Source organism: Amblyomma maculatum, chromosome 3, assembly GCF_055883805.1.
Source record: "Amblyomma maculatum isolate TAMU_Amacu chromosome 3, ASM5588380v1, whole genome shotgun sequence".
Classification (NCBI taxonomy): domain Eukaryota; kingdom Metazoa; phylum Arthropoda; class Arachnida; order Ixodida; family Ixodidae; genus Amblyomma; species Amblyomma maculatum.
Genome location: NC_139346.1, coordinates 150,875,658 through 150,892,977, shown reverse-complemented (window position 1 = coordinate 150,892,977; position 17,320 = coordinate 150,875,658). Strand labels below are relative to the sequence as shown.

Below are 17,320 nucleotides of genomic sequence, written 5' to 3'. Positions count from 1 at the left end.
TTTTGAGACTGTGCTGGCCGGTTAAGCAATGCATTTATCACTTCTGGCTAGCAATTTACTCCCTTTGGTGGCTTAGCACGATTATACATAGTCAATATATAGTCTACTGTGATTAAAAACTGAGTGACTGTAGGATGATCGTTGCAACCAGATGACTGTCTGATTATGCCAAATAAATTCTCTAGTTTATCTTGGCACAGACGGGATGTTAAAAGGTATGAGAACCCTACAACTGAAGTCAAATATTGCATTATATCTAGGGTGATCTTGACAGTCACTCTAAAACCAGCAGCAGTGCTCTTTGACAAAAAAAAAAAAACACCGCCTGTTGGCTTTGCATGCACCTCCCACTTCTCCAGGTAGGCTATGAAGTCTTCTAGAAAATGCGTCTTCACTCAGGCCTCAGTGCTTCGCGCGCTTATTCTGCAGTTCGCAGATATCCCTCGTCTTTCTCTTTATAGCCTGTTTGCGGAGAAGGTGCTTCGAATATCCATCAAATATTGTCGGAACAGCGTCGCGCTTCAAGCGCGGTTTGTCACGAGGGAGCTCGTTCACGTCTCCATTCACAGTGATCCTGAAGGAGCGCTCACACAGTTTTCTTCAAAGTGCTTTTCGCTCATTACACAGCCAGGTGTCAGCCTTCTATCTTCTCTCTTGATATTCTTCTCCCACACTGCAAGCCGCGCAGCATCCGTTGGTGCAGTAAATAGAGAAACACGGTCCTTGTTTGAACGGTAGCCGCTCCTGCATAACGGCACAAAACATTTTTCTTTACATTGGCGCTTCGGCGTAGACATTTTCGATTGCTTCAGTCTTCGTTCAGAACTGTTGTCGAAGCTTCAAGCACATAACACTTCATACAAACCACGAAAACACGAAAAGAGGCCCTTAACAACTTGTACACCACGCATTCACCACCCGCCTCAGCCAGGCCAAGTGCGTTGGGCTGGCACCCTCCCATGCGCTTGCTCCACCTGGCGCCAGCTACGCGTATTCATCGCCTGTGGTGCCACACCCTGCCGTTGCGTGGAGCTGGCGCACGGCTCACTAGGAAGAAACCTTCTAGGCACTATAGCAATAGCTATGGTTACGCCTAGGTTCAGCTGGTGATGTAGCTGGTTATGGTGCCTGTGGTTATGCTTATGGTTATGCAGTGATTCACTCTGGCCACGGCATATGGTTCAACTATTGTTTATTGCGGGGTGCTATCTGGTTATTCTATGTATAACTAGTAGCGAGGCAAGGAGTGCCGTGGCTGCAACGATATACTTGGTTGTGGGTGAGGTTAAGGCAGAATGTACAACTGCCGCTCCGGCACCGGCTGCAACGGCATTCTTTACGCCAGCAGAAATGAAAGCATCCCTGGAGACTGCGCTGCCGCTAGGCCACCTCCTATAGTATCCAACGTTGCACCCCCGGCGGTAGCTGCGGGGGTGCAGCCCCATAATTCTTCTTAGCTTTAGGAGCATGTGCCACAACTGCAGCTCCGCGGTTGGTAGCTACCGCCTCGCGAACCGACGGCGCGAGTTGGGGCCCTTGTTTTTGCCGCAGATGGGATGACGTCACTCCGGCTGTAGCGCCCTTCGTGGAAAGAGTGGGAGTTAGGCCGCGTTTGGTAGCTACCGCCTCGCGAGTTGACGGCGCGAGTTGGGGCCCCTGTTTTTCGCGCTAAAGATCAATGGTAGCTACCGCCTCGCTACGCGAAGGGCTGAAAAGTGAAAGTAGTATTGCTTTCGCAATAAAAGATCGGCCTGCGCGGCAAGAGATTAGAAGAGATTATGAATGAACTAGGTTAAACCATGTAAATTCGCACAGCCAAATGACATCGACCGTGATGAAGCAAAGGTGTACTCCATCTTTTCTTAGCTGAATATTGTTTTAGCATAAAATGCTTTAGCTCCTGTTGACGGCGACCATCAGGGTGCGTCGAAATAAAACCGCAATCCGACACCTTGCACAGATTTTCCCTCATCTGGGCATTGATTTCTCTTCATTCGGGTACCGAACGAGATTTCACGACCCGGATATGTGCGTCTAAGTTGGTGCTGAGAAACACGGCCTCCCACTGGTCTTCATTCGAGAGCTTCAAACCTGCGGGAGGGGGGGGGGGGGGGGAGGGTCCCAAGGGCAAGCTCAACGTATGAGTGAGAGAGTGGCGTTTTGGCCACATAGCATACAGGATGAGGAATAGAGCCCAGGATATATGCTCGCCTATATCCTGGGGTTCGGGAATGTTTTCGTTTATATTTGTCTCCACGCAACCCCTTGAGGCTTCGTAAGGGAAATATGTGCGGGGAATAAATAAGGCTATCTAAGCGGTAGTGCATGGTGATGCCATGAAACGTAGCCAAACCATCTCTTGCCGTACGCAGAATTGGTGACGCCACAACCTGATCGATGGATCCTCGGGCGTAATTGTGGGCCGACTTGTTCCCTGGATGGGACGAGTGTGCAGAGACCAAGATCAATTGGATCTGGTGCATGGAATCGGAGATTGATGGAGCGGAGGAGGGATAGGACAACGTAGGAGAGCCGCGGCCTTTGCCGATGTTACAAATTGCAGATTTGGAGTCACTAAAGATGGTCTCTGCCGAGGCGGACGCTATCGTCAATGCTATGACCGCCTCATCGGCCTCTTAAGACAATCTGAAAGGGATGGCGCCCACAAACGATAGCCTTCCCCACTGGTTTGCTACCACGAACGAAAAAGCATTGCGGTCGAAGTATTCGGCTGCGTCGATATACACTGGTTCCAATCTGTCGAATTAAAATTGTTCTGAAGTTTGTTAATCCTACACTGCATTCCCAATACAGTTCTACCACATTTGCAGCCAATAACAATGTTCTGCTCCCGAAAGTTCTTACGAATTACGAAAAAAATTACGCGACCTTTTGCAAACATTTCGTCCTGAAACTTTTTTATTCTGCCTTTCACAATGAAAACATTAAGCCCCTTGCCCACATTTAAGAAGAACTTGAAGATGTATTTTTTTTGAGTGCTGATGTGTTATACTTTCTACAGGTTTATTACCTGTGATATTGCGACGTCAGCCTTAAGTTTGTGGAAAAGAATTCATTTGACATGTTTTGAATTTTGCAACCTCTCCCTACCTCTGCTGGGATCGTTTCTTTGGTTGTAATGACCTAATGAGCATCACGGTACAATCTTCTGACTAGAGAACACTCATCTATATATTTATGTATTCTGTAATAATGTTCGAACTAAGCAACTTTCACATAAAGAAGCGGTTTAGGTGGGAATCTATATATGGATAATTTAGATATAAAAGCGAGGTTATATTAATCCACACGCTGTTTGAAAGCTCCTAAAGAGGACGAATACGATAAGCCTTTGATCATGCTCAGCCAATCATCGTGCAACTCCAAAAAAATAAGAAGTCCAATAGTCCGTTAAGGCAATAAACGTCCTGACATCGCTACAAAAACTTCTACGCCTTTTTTATAACATACATGTGCTAAAACAATTAAAAACAACAAAGCGAAAACGACCAGGACGGACTAGAGTGACATATTCCAGTAGCAGAACCGTTGCTTTTATGGTCTAGGATTCTACTCTTAAGGCCACTCAAATTTCCCCTTAAGCTTTTGCATGATCCGCTTCTAGAGTACCGACAGTTGGCCTATCTGGCGGTTCTTTCAAGGCTCAATGAGTCACTGGAGCATACGCGTCGCAGTGTGTGCAGGTTTGTTTTGTGATTGGTTTCTTTTGTGGGGTTTAAAGTCGCAAAGCGACTCAGATTATGATAGGCGCCATAGTGGAGGACTTTGGAAATTTCGACCACCTGGAGTTCTTGAACGTGCACTGACATCGCACAGGGCACGGGCGCCTGGCTTTTCGCCTCAGTTGAAAAGCGGCCTCAGCGGCTGGGATTCGATCCCGCATCCTTCGGCAAAAAAGTCATAACTGAAGCAGAACATGCGTGTTTCGTACATATTGTTGGGGAGTACGTAAGCAGCGTGTCGTTACTATTTCAATAATTTTAGCCCCCCGCGAGCCCAAGCATGCATGATCGAATCCCGGCCGCGGCGACCGCTTTTCGATGGAGGCGAAAAGCAAGGCGCCCAGGTTATCTAAATTTCCGGAGCCCTCCACTAGGGCGTCTCTCATACTCTCAGCCGCTTTGAGACGTTAAAAAATACACCATTTCAATAACATTACTTCGGAAAACCATGGGATCAATATTACCTTGGCAATAACAACTTATTTTTATTTATTTATTTTTTTTTTTTTTGCTGGCGCGTTGCTCTTTCTATTGGTGAAGTATTGATTTCTGAAATTTGCCTTAACTAATTTATAGAAAAGGTAGGCTGCGAACGAACTATCGACAACCTAACACTTTATTACTGTTAATCGCCTTATAATTGCGCCGTCCGGCCCGTTTACTCTGCAGCTTAGACCATTAAAACTGCAACATGAAACATCCTCGCTGAATTCAAGTTAAGACGACAGTTTTGCGGAGGGCTCCTTCTTCGCCTATGGCTTTCCAGATACTCAGCTATCTGGGTGCTTGACCAGTTGCATGAGGCGTAGCAATGAAATGGAACAGGGTGATCTGTACACGCGTGCTGTGTTGTTCAATCCCGGGGATAAGGCCGAGACTTTATCTGATTATCTGAAGGCTCAACTCATCGATTACATGAGTATTTGCCACACACGCTTCGCATCAAATGTCTAGAAGAAGAACAAGGGCGCGTGTAATCTGCAACAAGATGTGCAGGAACAGCTAGCTGTTCTCGGTTTTATGTTCTGAGTACCTGATAAAATTTCCAGACAAGTAATCAGCCCAGATTACCGCCGCAAGTTACTTATCTGGATCTTTATCCACCTCGTCTGCCTTCCTTGTGCGCTGAAAACTTACCTTTCCTTCTTCCTGCTGATTCAGTCATTACCGTACGAGAGGAGTGTGCCGCACAATGAACGCAGAAAAAAAAAATACAAAAGAACTTCGCACCCGAAAGGCGTTCTAACCTTTCCTTATGCAACTCGAGTGCGGGCTCATGGCATATTCCAACCGGCGATCCTGTGCAACTCCGAGTGCGCGGCGGAACAAGGTATCCGTCGCAGCCTAATCGGAGCCCACGATCCGGATTAAAATAGCCCATTAAAAGATACTCTTCCACTTCGTGGAGTACGAAAACTTGCCCCGGAACGCCGACTGGAATGCACCTTTACACGCTTCGGCCATCGCCGCAGCCTCATTGTAAAGTGCATAATACGCACCTAGTCATGCAAAATACAAGAAAAATGTATTCTTGTGAAAGCTTAAGTTGATTTCGGGAAATTATTGTACCCGTTTATAGCAAAACAAAAAATCAGCATTTAAACGGTTATTCGTTTTCGGACAGGTGTTCTGTAGCCACCACGTGTATTTAACTATAGTGGAGACTGAAACTGAGTTTTCTGTTACCGCTGGAGCGAGGGTGTAAGTAACAATGTGAATGATTACTTTAATATACGAAGCACCAGACTTAGCTTCTCGCTTAAGAACTTTACTTTTCGACCCTCACGCAATAGTCTCATTTTGTTTTTCTTTGGTCATCAGTTTACGCTGAGCGGAAGACCGAAAGGACATGCAATTGTGGAAAAGATGAAAGTCAGTGCAAGACACAGCATTGCAAAGACGGGCGGAAATGTTTATATACTGTATAGAGGCATATATTACAAGAGGCTCTCTCAGCACACGCGCGCATTCACACACACAGGCGGGCACACTAGGGGGGGCATGGCTAGCAGTCTTTGGAAAGAGCCGGGTACCGAGATTTGAGGCTGTTCATGATACGCGCGTGGTGCGCGTTGTTCACTTTCACGAAGGGCACCCTGCGCCTCTCCTCGCTCGCGATGATGGTCTTGATGCCCGGTGCGTGAACGAGGAAGGCGTTGTCCAGGATGTGGAAGTCGTAGCCCCGCAGGCACAGCTCGTAGCTCTGGAGGTGGGAGAAAGGGCGTCAAGGTTCAGAGGTCTTGTTTGACATCGTGCACAGAATAACATATACCGTAATCAATATTTCTAGGTCCGGCGACAACCACGTTACCTGACAGTATTTAGTTATCGGACGTCTAAAGGGTATCTGCGTCGTAGTACTAGCTAGCACGCTTCATCGCAGTAAGAATCGCTTAGTTCCACCCATGCAATGGACAGCCTGTCTCTGGTCACTGCATCAGGGGCTTGTAAAAGTTGGTCTCAGTTTACACACGACCAGCCTTCCCTCCCACTGTCCTAACATGATCCATGGACTCATTTTCATATTCGTGTAGCAAATCATTACTTAACTGCTAGATCGTCGATTCTTAAGTACGGGGCTCGCAAATGCACGCATAGCACGACGAAACGCTGTCACTATTATCTACCAAAACTTCTTGCACAGTTTTGCACTCAACTTCATTCTTTAGTTACTGTGCTAGCCGAAAAGTCATGGTCAACAGAACGTTTAGTTGATACTAAAGTTAAAGTCTGACAAAGGCTTCCAGTATACAGTTATGCACTCAAGTACATACGCCACACCCACCTGCGACATCTTGTCCCTTTTGCCTTCCCAAGTGAGTTCCTCGGCGTAGAAGGGATCGTCGTTCGTTCCGATGTAGATGGGCTCCCACGAACGCTTTGTTCGATCACGCTTCGTCGTCGTGAGCACGTCCAGGGCCTCGTCATTTGGAACACGCTCGATCCATTCTTCGCGTTTGGGGAACTTCTGACACTGGTCGCAGACCCACTTGTGGAAGAATATGGCCGTCTTGTTGTGCAGCATTTGCACCAAAGCGGTCTTGGTGAGCGGCGGCCGCTGCTTGGCTTGCACCTCGAATATGGGCAGCACAAACACCTGGGGCGCTCGCGCCTCCGTCGCGTTTCGACGCCGGCGCTCGGCCACCAGGGCGAGGAAGCGCGGGATGATGTTGGCGCTCGGATAGAGCTCGATATCCGACGCCAGAACGTAGCGCGTGCGCGCTCGACGCCGGGCCACGTTCCGGAGAACATTGATGGGGTACGTCATCTTGTTCATCTTGCGGAACTCCATGTACTCCCGCCCCATCACATCCGAGCTGCAGGAACTGTTCCAGGACTGTAGAAAGTCGGCGGATGAATTGACCAGTACTGCCGCCGGCGGCTCGTGGTCTATGTCGTACACAATGTGCCACGTCACGTTGGCACTCACGCACGGATCGTCGCACCGTCGCAAAAAGGCGATCTTGTCCATCACCACTGCGTAGTCGGTGCCCGGAGCGAATACGGCCACGGATACAGGGCCCTGCCATCGGGAGCATAGGACCGGGACGTGTTGTAGGAACTCGTGGGTCGCCTGCGTCGTTAGGGTGACGCTTTCGTTGAACGGCACCGATACATCGGGCAGAATAAAGTCCTCTTGTATGACGTATTTGTCTACTTTCTTTGGCAAGGAATTGTTGATCTTGTTGGCGGCTACGGCGCCGCTGTAGTTTCTCCTGGCGATACCTGCGTACTGAGCTCGTGTCGTGGGCTGTTTCGACTGCAGCGGCTGTCTGTTCTGGAACTGGGGCTTCTCTAAGTTTGCAGCATGTTTGACTGGCTGTTGCTGCGGTGGTGGCGGAGGGGGCGGAGCTCCTTTCGCTGCCGAGTCTGCGGTTTCCTGCTGCGAGTGATTGGACAGAACGAGCACGCAGGGCTTGACGTCAGTTCGTGGCATCTGAAAGCAGATCATGTTGTACACGGCAAGCAGAATGTTGATGGTGACGAAGATGCGGTAGGCGAGACGCAGCTCGGGCCTGTTGGAGCCCGCCATTGCTGCTCTTGGCGAGCAGCACTATAGCCTTTTCTTAGGACACAAGCGTCAAACTATATTCGCTTACGTCATCGTTCATCCCGGGGCCATGTGCTTTGCGGAGGTGACGCAATCAGGGCATAAATGAACTGCCCTCGAAAGAAACATGGAAAACTACACGTTAGAACCTGACACTCGAGTTATCACACGTCCATCGACGCATCTTGGGTGCCTTGATTGGAGTAGCACAAGACATTGTCTGCCCCGGCCAGCTTGGGAGCAGGATAACGATAGGAACGCAGCCTCCATCTTGCAGCAGGCAGCCACCGTGCCCTGCGATAAAGAATCGAGAAGCAAGTTGTCAGACTATTTTAAAGCGTGACATGCATCGTGTATATGCGACGTAATATGTAGCGTCAGGCATGTCACGTGTCAAAATATTTCATGCCATATCGCTTTCCGCGGATTACGCGTTAAGACACGTACGTTCTGGTACCACAGGTTCTAGTACACCTGTATTTTATGTCAGTTCATCGCAAATAACAAATTCATTACAGGTCCTGGTTGTGTGTAGAGGTGTCACAAAGTGCGCTCGAATACCGCTTATACTGTATCTGAAAAAGCGCTTGCTTGTTGTAATGGTCGCCTCTGAAACCGGGACTTATTCACATTGATTCAGCTTACTAGGGCAAGCTTCTGCACCACGGGTCTTCCCCCCCCCCCTTTTTTTTTCTCTTTGCTGGGCGTAAAACGTTCTGCAGTCGTGCAGATAACGTTATCCGAAAGCCAACGGGGAGGAAACGATGACGACAGACTGTGTAGAGTTGTACTACGTCTAATATCTCGCTTTTTGCAAGCGCGTGATAAAACTTTACAATGCCAAGCCCTGAGAGTAACAAAATACTCAGCGGGAGGTGCTCTGTCGGTAGCCGATGAGGTGGCTTTTCAGAGGCCGTATATAGTGGCAGCATGTGAAATTGCATTCATTCCCCCAGAAGACCCAGTAACAAACTGACGTACTGCCTTTGATTGTCGGGATACTTATTTCAATGAGCTGATTTCAGGATAAGAAAAATGTCTACGCAAAGAGCCGAATGCATCAAAAAATATAACGCGTTTAGGAACAGAAGAAATAAACTGGCACAATAAATTTGCTGTCGTCGTCGGTGGAAGGTAGACATACTACAAAGGGTTGCACGTTACAGTAAACACACAGGTGTAGCCGGAGGTCAGAATAGTTCGGTCATCAGGAATACCGTACTCAAATAGACATCTTTGAACAGGCGGCACGTCCGTACGTGAGAGGTAGCCCCCATACAAGTGTTAGAATGCTTAAAAAAAAACTTATTCTTTTATTTTGCAGTTTAGGGAAACCAGAGAGCCTCGCGTCTGTACTGCGCGTGGACACTTTTTCTCGTCGTTCCTATCAAATAAGTGGCCAATGCGATCGTAAGTCTGTGTGAGTGGACCATGCTCTCTTCCTTCGTTTTGCCCCTAAACGAGTGAAGGCTGAGTGAAGGCTCGGTATTAGTGCGCTCCAATAGGCTCAGAATCTGTTACCTGTACCATTTTAATGGCAGCCAAATACGGTCTATCGGAACGTTCGATGGCCTCCCCTATCCTCCTCTATACTCTCCCCCACCAGCTAGCCTTGCGTATGCTGCAATGTACCTGCTTGGGGGAGAGTACCATCTGAGTAGCGCAACGTGGCAGAAAGCGGACGAAATCATGCAGTGGCCAGCAGCCTCAAAGAACAACAACGGAAGCCGCTTCATTTCAGTAGCGCCACGCAGTGGCCGTTAACTGAACTAAACGACATGTGTTTGACATCGAAATTGAGGAGGGACTGTCTGTACGTCGTGTTTCTTTAAGCCGAAGATAAACCAAGAATGGAAGAGGCGTCGAACATTCGCCGAGGGATCGACGTTATCTGCAAGTTTCCGGGATCTCAACTGATATAATGCCTAGGCCATGTCAATCACAGAGTTTCCAGTCGCAGCTTGGAGCTAAGCTGCACAACACGCGATACACGGCGCAGTCAAAGACGCGAAGATATATCACCAACATGCTTATAGGAAAATGCCGTTCGTGAGCTCAGATCAAAAGATGATGTCTACTGCTTGGTTTTTGCAATCGGATAAAATATGTCTCCGCTTTAGTCATCTTCTTCTATTCCATGGGCTACTTCAGCCTGTAAGAAGCCTGACAGGACTACTCTGGTGTTTAAGAGTCAAAATCAGTGCGCTTCGGTAGCATATATGAGTGAAAGCTGGAAATAATCACACAGTAAACCCCATGTAATTTGGTATTCTGTTGATGCAATATATAGTATATGGTTGATCTAGAAAAAACAGCCATTCACGAGGATTCTTCACAGTGCCCGTTTGCTGTGCGGCTCTTGGAGAGGTTGGTAGAAGGGTGAATTATTAGCATTCCGACTCCCAAACGCGTTCAGTCTGGTAGAGTTTTGCGAGGAAACGTTTAAATGCGAATAATAAGAATAGTACGTCAAAATTCGTTAATCGTATACCTGCTACGAAACTCCGGATGCAGTTTGGGTAATGCGCCGTGAACACATATTGGAGGAAGGCAAATTATGGCGCCGCCTATGACCCAGCTTTAATAGCCGCCTGCATGTTTTCTTCCCCAACTGTAGCCACTCATTAGCAAGATATGAATGGCTAGAGTGGCGCAGCAGTCGACTAACATCCGAAACTCGAACCACCCCGCAGGGGTGGCGCAGTGGTTAGGGCGCTCGACTATACTGTTCCCAAGGAAGCGGGATCGAATCCCGGCATCGGCGGCCGCTTTTTGATGAAGGCAAAAAGCAAGGCGTCCGTGTGCTGTGCGATGTCAGTGCACGTTAAAGAACCCCAGGTGGTCAAAATTTCCAGAGTCCTCCACTGCGGTGTCTCTCATAGTCTGAGTCGCTTTGGAACGTTAATCCCCACAAATGAAACGAAACGAATCTCGAACCATCTGGGCGCAGGGTTTTACAATCCCGTGCGCAGTAGGTTGAACTTACACAAGCAAGCTTAAAGGGTACATCACAGGTGCACTTCCATTCGTTTCCCTTGTTTTCACCAGTTCTTTCATTTGTAGTGCAGCTGAAGTCTGTACGTCTGAATTAACAATTGTGGCTGCGTTCATTATCCCTCATAACCTCCAGCCAGCCCAATTAACAGTAATCGGCACAACCGGTAATAATTAAAGGGTGCAAATTTGCAGGTTTAATCAAAAACCTTTAAATAAACCACATGCATCGAAACCAACTTTACGCAACCCTATGACACCGCTTATGTTCAAAATATACGCTTTTAGCGTGACGGGAACGTACGCCAGAACAGACGTATCGACTTCTATACTGGATATCTGCTTCGCAGGCGTACTCGAAGCGGCGCGGTCAACCGGGATCACTACGCGTGCGCATTAGGCTTTCAATAAACCGGCACACTTCTTCGCTAGTATGCCTCCGCAATGTTAAACTCCCCTATACCTTCATAAGCGGCAACCCCCCCCTAACAAGGGCCTTCCTCTCCTTCCGAAGGTATGAAACTTCGGCTGTGCAATAACTACTCTACTGCAAACATACCAGTATTTGAATTACATAAATTAAATTACAGTAACTTACCTACTCTTTCGGTAATTCGTAATTAATGAATAACCTTTCGGATTCGGTAATTTAGTCAAGTATAATTTATTTCTTTAGGGTAGTAATTTCGCAGCAAAAGTTTTCATTTCTTTCCGAATTACTTTTACTAAAATGCAGTAGACAATCCGGTAGCGATCGAGTGCCACGAAAACAGGAACGACGCACGGCAAGTATAGGCCAACGTAACGGATCGGCAAAAAAGACAGAGTTGAATACTGAGATCGACAAAGTCCTATACTCCGGCAATCCAATGGACATATGTTATGTTGAGGCAGAAAAGGGAAGAAAAATAAAGAGCCTCTGCCCGTGCCACTTAGTCGAAACACTTCCCCAAGCAGCAAGATGTACGCCGAAGCGACAGATGGGGCAAGACGGCCGGAGTTTGAAACTAGATGGGAGCGCGAAGTGGCACTCCCTGTTGCGTCGGCTAGGCCACGCTGGTGCCTGATTACACTCGCCTCCACAGGACAAAGGGGTGGGGAGACAGGTGGGAATATCCATGGCGTGAAAAAATTACTTGCAGCAAGGTGCTGAGGTCGATGACTAGGACCACGGAAGCGATAAATAGCCTAACTGCTTCGGAGGCTTCAAACGGTTGAGTGCATGTGTGCAGATAACTTCAGGCCAGCACTATAACCTCCTTGGGCCAACGCTTTCGCCGCTCGTCTGCCTTGGGCGCAGTGAAAGGGACGAGCCTTCGACCATGCTTCTCTTTTTGTTGTTTGAATGCTGTGCCTTATTTTTGTAATGGCGCATGCTGTAGGAAAAGACGTAGGAAATGGTTTTCAGGGGCAGAATTTTGCGAGAAGGAATTTGTTTATAGCTTTACTATAGTTTCTGTATGGATGAAAACTAGGAAGAAATTTAAAAGTAATTTCATTGCTCAGCAGAAGTAATTGTAATGTCCTCAAATTTTGGAGGAATAATTCAGCAAAGTAATCAGGAATGTAATTTAATTTTTTTTTTTCAAAGTGATTTTGTCATATGTGTTCTACTACGTGGCACAAAAGCAAGCCATGTGGCCTGAAGCCATTCGATCCAGGCTGTACACGTGGAGCCCAGAGAGGACGTACCAAGCAGCGCGAAGCTATATGGCGCCACGGCGCAATATGTAGACTCCCTACGCGAAGCTCTATTGCTACTTGTGCGGTCAACTCTCTACGAGTTCTCCGGCACGCGTGACCACCGCGCTGCATGCGTCCACGCGGATCAGTCAGCATCGCGGATCTCCTGCCGGCACGCCCTCCTCCCTTGCGCAGCCAGTGGTCAACGCCGCGCGGAGTGACAGTGATGGAGGCACCCGCAGACAACGGGCCTCCGGAAGACACAGCCGTGAAGGGCTCCGACACAGATGAAAAAAAAAAAAACATAAAAAAAAACAAAACAAAGCACATGCGCGCCTGCGTCACGCCGCGCCGATGCTGTCATTCTCTCTTCATATACGTTTGTGTGCATCCATGTGCACCCGCTTGCACGACGATCGCAGCCTTTAGCGCGCGGTAGCGTTCCACCAGGACTCGGCTACTTGTTTTGTTTAGGACCGTCTATGGAAGTATGCGAGAAGGATGGCCCATGAACGGGCCATGCGTGTAGCGGCTCGAAGCTTCTCAACTCGGTCTATCGGCCCATGTCTTTGGCTAGACACGCACGAGACGAAGACAGCTTCCTTTATCTTCTCGCCGACCCAGGTTTAGTGAGCTGTTTCCTACATCTAGTGAGAGTAAAAGGGAATGCACTTGCGAAGGTGAAGATGAAAAGACCACCGAAAAGAGTCACTTAGCATGCAGCCGGAGATCCGTGTTCTGGCTTTGTGGAACAAGTACAACGCGTAATGGTGCTCGCTCGACCACCCTGCAGTGGTCAGCACGTCCGAGCAGCAGAGTGTGTTGCGCACTCAACAAGAGGCGGAGAAAGCGTTGGGAAGATTTTCGTAAAACCAAAGGATATGTATCGCATTTTGCGGACGTCATACAGCAATGTCCAAAAAGTTTTTTCGCCGTCGAAAAACAAGGCTTTTCAGTTACGTTAAAAGGCCACATCAAAGGTTGTTAACGAAATCCGATAGTTTGACATGTCTTTGTGGTCGCTTCGGTAAAGCAACCGCCGAAATGAAAAGCTATCTCCGGGCGGGCGTTTTATCCGATTTCTTAAGAGCCGCTGCTTCGTTCCCACCAGCCTTGCTAGCATATCATTTCTGATTCCTAGGACGAACTTCTCGCGAAGAACACAGCGACCTCAGCCCCATAGATTGTGTGGTGCTTCTGAGGGCTGTAAGAAGTGGAATGGGCTAGTGGAATGGGCTAGTTCCCAAAGTTGTGAAAAACAGCTAAGCTCCGCCTTTAGGGGTATGACGCAATTGCGTATGGCTCCCGTTACAGTTCCTCATTCGCATATATATACATATCGATTCTGGTCGCTTAATTAGAGATCCCTTAATTTATGTCACTAATATCTTACACCTTCTTATTAGTATCCAGTCCAAAGCTACCACGTTACTTAGCAACCGGTCCGTCCACTCGACATATATACATAAAAGCTTTAACCAAGTAGTGCTAACATGCCAGCGTGGTCTATAGGACAAGCGTGCCTGACTCGGCATCCGAGAGCACAGGAAAATTGACTCCTATCCCGCCCTCCCTACCTAAATGAGCGGCCTGAGTTGGCAATTCCTCCCAACTTCGTGATATAATATGGTATCGTTAAGTCACACAACCCATCGACGAATCGTAGCTCTGTCATATCACCTGCCAACTAACACCTGTCAAGGCCGTGTCAGTGACGTCTCGACGTCTCGCTCTCAACGTCAACGCCAACGCCGCATTTTTCGCAGAGCGGGCCCTTCGACACTATCGCGTTGATGTCCGAGCGCTGGTGAGTCCGAAACGAAGCTATCAATTCGCCAGCTGTCATCGCCAAACCACAGCCACGAGTGATGACGTATAGAGGCTGCTGCTTACAGGCATATCCAAATTCTTTAATGGTGGTCCTCGTAAACCTGCTTATGAAGCCCAGTGTCCGCGAAGCCAGCTCGCCAAGCGGTTTACTTGCTAGCGTGGAGGTAATTGCAACATTAGCTATTCCGAGGAGCTTTCTTGCGCCATCTCAAAAGGATGACCACTGATTGCGCAAAAAGAACATTCAGAACCTTCTTTCCTATCTTTGTTTCATCTTCGTCGCTATAGAGGCGCTCGAGTGTCTTCGGTGAAGAGGAGAACCGACGACGCAGTACGCCCGGCTGCCTTGGCTGTCAGCGGCGCACCTGGAGGCACGAAGTAGCGTACCGTGCTCTAGCGTACTTTGCCGGTAAACTAAATAAAAAACCAGTAAAAATCACCGACGTTACGTACTGAAGGATGAGCTGCGCCCTTGGAGTACTTAAAGCGGCATTTCAATTTCATCTGCTCCTGCTCCGCACCAGTAAGTCGATGCGCTAAGCGCACCACAGTGAAGCGCGGATACCACGTCAAGTTTGCTGAAACTGAACTGACCGTTCGTGGTGGCGCTTGGACTCGCGCATTTAGGCCTTATTTTTCCGGTCTCCCTCGTGCGGTAAAAGCGCACTAGAAGTTTCAAGAAGTTTCATAGTGGCACTTACACTGATATGGGCGTAGCCCTATAATGCGCATCTGTTACTCCCCGTCATCCCCTGCTTCGTGATGGCGCCTGTACTTGCGTCATTGATTGTGACGACGATAGATGTATTTCCATCCTCACCCTTGCCTACCTTATACGACCAGTTTGCCTCGGTAAGAGTGGTCGTTTTATAATTAGGACCACTGGTATTCCATCGCCACAGGTCAAGTTAAATTTGTGCTCAGTGTCCGTTTTAATTAAGGGCAACCACAAACTGCAATTCTCAGTGCAATCGGCAGGAAGCCAATAAGGCAGGTACTCGAAGGGAAACAGGGCGATAAGACAGGACGTATTGAGAACACACGCAATGCACCGCAAGCTGCGTTTCGTGCAATTTCTGCCTACTACGCAGATTTTGCGCACGGGACTAAGCTGACAAAATTACACAGAGCAGTTGTTTCCCGTCGGAGTAATATGATTCGAACTGCGGTAACTACCCATTCTAAATATCGCTTTCTCGCGCAAACCTGCAGTGTAGGTCAGCCCACAAATACGGTCATTACCCACTGTCCTTGTTAAACCTAATCGCACAGACCCAAGGCTGTTTAATGCTTCATTGCCAGAGTTGCAGTCGCGGACTGGTTGATACTGCGGACTCTTTCTTTTTGTTTTTTTAACAGCTGTGCGCGAAAGCCGCAGTGTCATCTCTCCTATTTTCTTTCTACCGTTTTTAAAAAATACAAATAATTCTAACCGATGAAACTGTCGCAGCAAACAGCGTGAGCCAGTCAGAGTCGTTACCCTCAAGGCTAAGATTCGGTTTGAAGCAGTAGCAGGGGAAATTGAGCAAGATTGGGAGAGGAAATCGTCATGGATATAATGAACATGTTTATTACCGAAGGAATCATTGCAATTGAAGCACCCCTCTTCCACCCCCCCCCCCCCCACCCCTCCTCCCCCTAACAACAGCAAAAAAGAAACTGTGAATAAAAAGAGGAGTGAAAAGCCGAAAGCTTAACAGCGCCTAACTGTAGGGCTCAGCTAATGTGGGAGTCTATTGCTGCTACTACCACGATTGAATGCTAACCTATACGCTAACAAAGGCGTTGTTCTGGCAAATTTCCCGCGTGCATTCGCATGCTCATACTGTTTTTGTTCCTCGGGTAGCTGTCACGACGGGAGCTGTGTTGTTTCACACGTACGTTGAGGGAAGAGAAGAAGTCACATCCAACTCGAGCGGCGGCTGCTCCTACAGTTCGCCGCGGTCTTCGGTCATTGTATCTTCGCTCCTCTCCTCTGACAGGACGCGTAAAACGAGATACGAAGAGACATGGCTGACAGAGTTGAGCTGAGGGAGGGGGTAGTAAGCGGAGCTCGTAAATTGTCGGATCACTGCACAGCTCTTTGAACCGGATACAAGAAAGAACACTCCCTGCTTTTTGTTCTGCGCTACCTATTTACTGCTGCCTATGGCTGCTGTCGTTGTGCGCGTTTCCTCTCTCTCACGCCGTCTCTAACATTCTACTTTGGGTCCTCTCCATCTTCTGCACTAACGACAGCCTGCGCAGCTCTTTCTTGAGCCGCCCAAAATGAAGAAGCGAGGCTGATGCCAGTGGGCAGAGCTCTGGTGCCATATATATATATATATATAGCTTAGGCAAGCAAATGGACATTAGTGTCTGCCTTCTCCGGATCGAATCGAATCTGCTCGCGCGTATAACGGGAGCCGAGAGTAGTCATTTTTTTCGTAGGAGGATGGAGAGTGGAGTTGGGGAAGGCTGGAGCATCTATCGCCACCCAGCTCGTTAACGTTCGCTCCACGCTCGCACTCTTCACGCTATCTTCGATTTATTGTTATGCCGTGTCGCGATGAGAGCCATCCTGCAGGCCCGAGAGTGGAAAAAAAAAAAAAAAAAGAAAAAAGAAAATTAACTAGGCACCTCTGCAAACGACCGGGGTTCGTTGAACGCGAGCTTCAATGGAAATAATGCTTGTTTTTGCTTTGCGAGGTACGCACGCCATCTACACGCGACGACTCGAAACAATAAAAGAACAAGAAGGACGATGTCACGCTATCGAAGTAAATGTCACTAGGCGGCATCGGTGGGGATGTCTCGTAAACAGGAGAGAAATTGTCGCCGTGAGCACACGGTTTCCATTATTATTATTATTATTATTATTATTATTATTATTATTATTATTATTATTATTATTATTATTATTATTATTATTATTATTATTATTATTATTATTATTATTATTATTATTATTAGCTCGTTACATTGTTGCATTTGCTCTGCTAGTGCTAGCTCAAAAATAAAATAGAAAATGAAGAAGATA

General features: G+C 47.9%; 1 protein-coding gene across 2 annotated transcripts in view; it reads right to left on the bottom strand.

Annotated features, from left to right (window-relative positions):
* Positions 1 to 5,634: 5,634 nt before the first annotated feature.
* LOC146196458 (beta-1,4-glucuronyltransferase 1-like) overlaps positions 5,635 to 17,320 on the bottom strand; it is an 80,548-nt gene continuing 68,862 nt past the window's right edge. For both annotated transcript variants that reach the window (XM_084598197.1, XM_084598196.1), the window contains exons 2-3: positions 6,529 to 8,088; positions 5,635 to 5,946 (exon numbers count right to left, since the gene is read on the bottom strand). In XM_084598197.1, the coding sequence (XP_084454323.1) occupies positions 5,749 to 5,946; positions 6,529 to 7,776 (1,446 nt within the window). In that variant the 5' untranslated portion in view covers positions 7,777 to 8,088 and the 3' untranslated portion in view covers positions 5,635 to 5,748. The remainder of the gene's footprint in view (positions 5,947 to 6,528; positions 8,089 to 17,320) is intronic.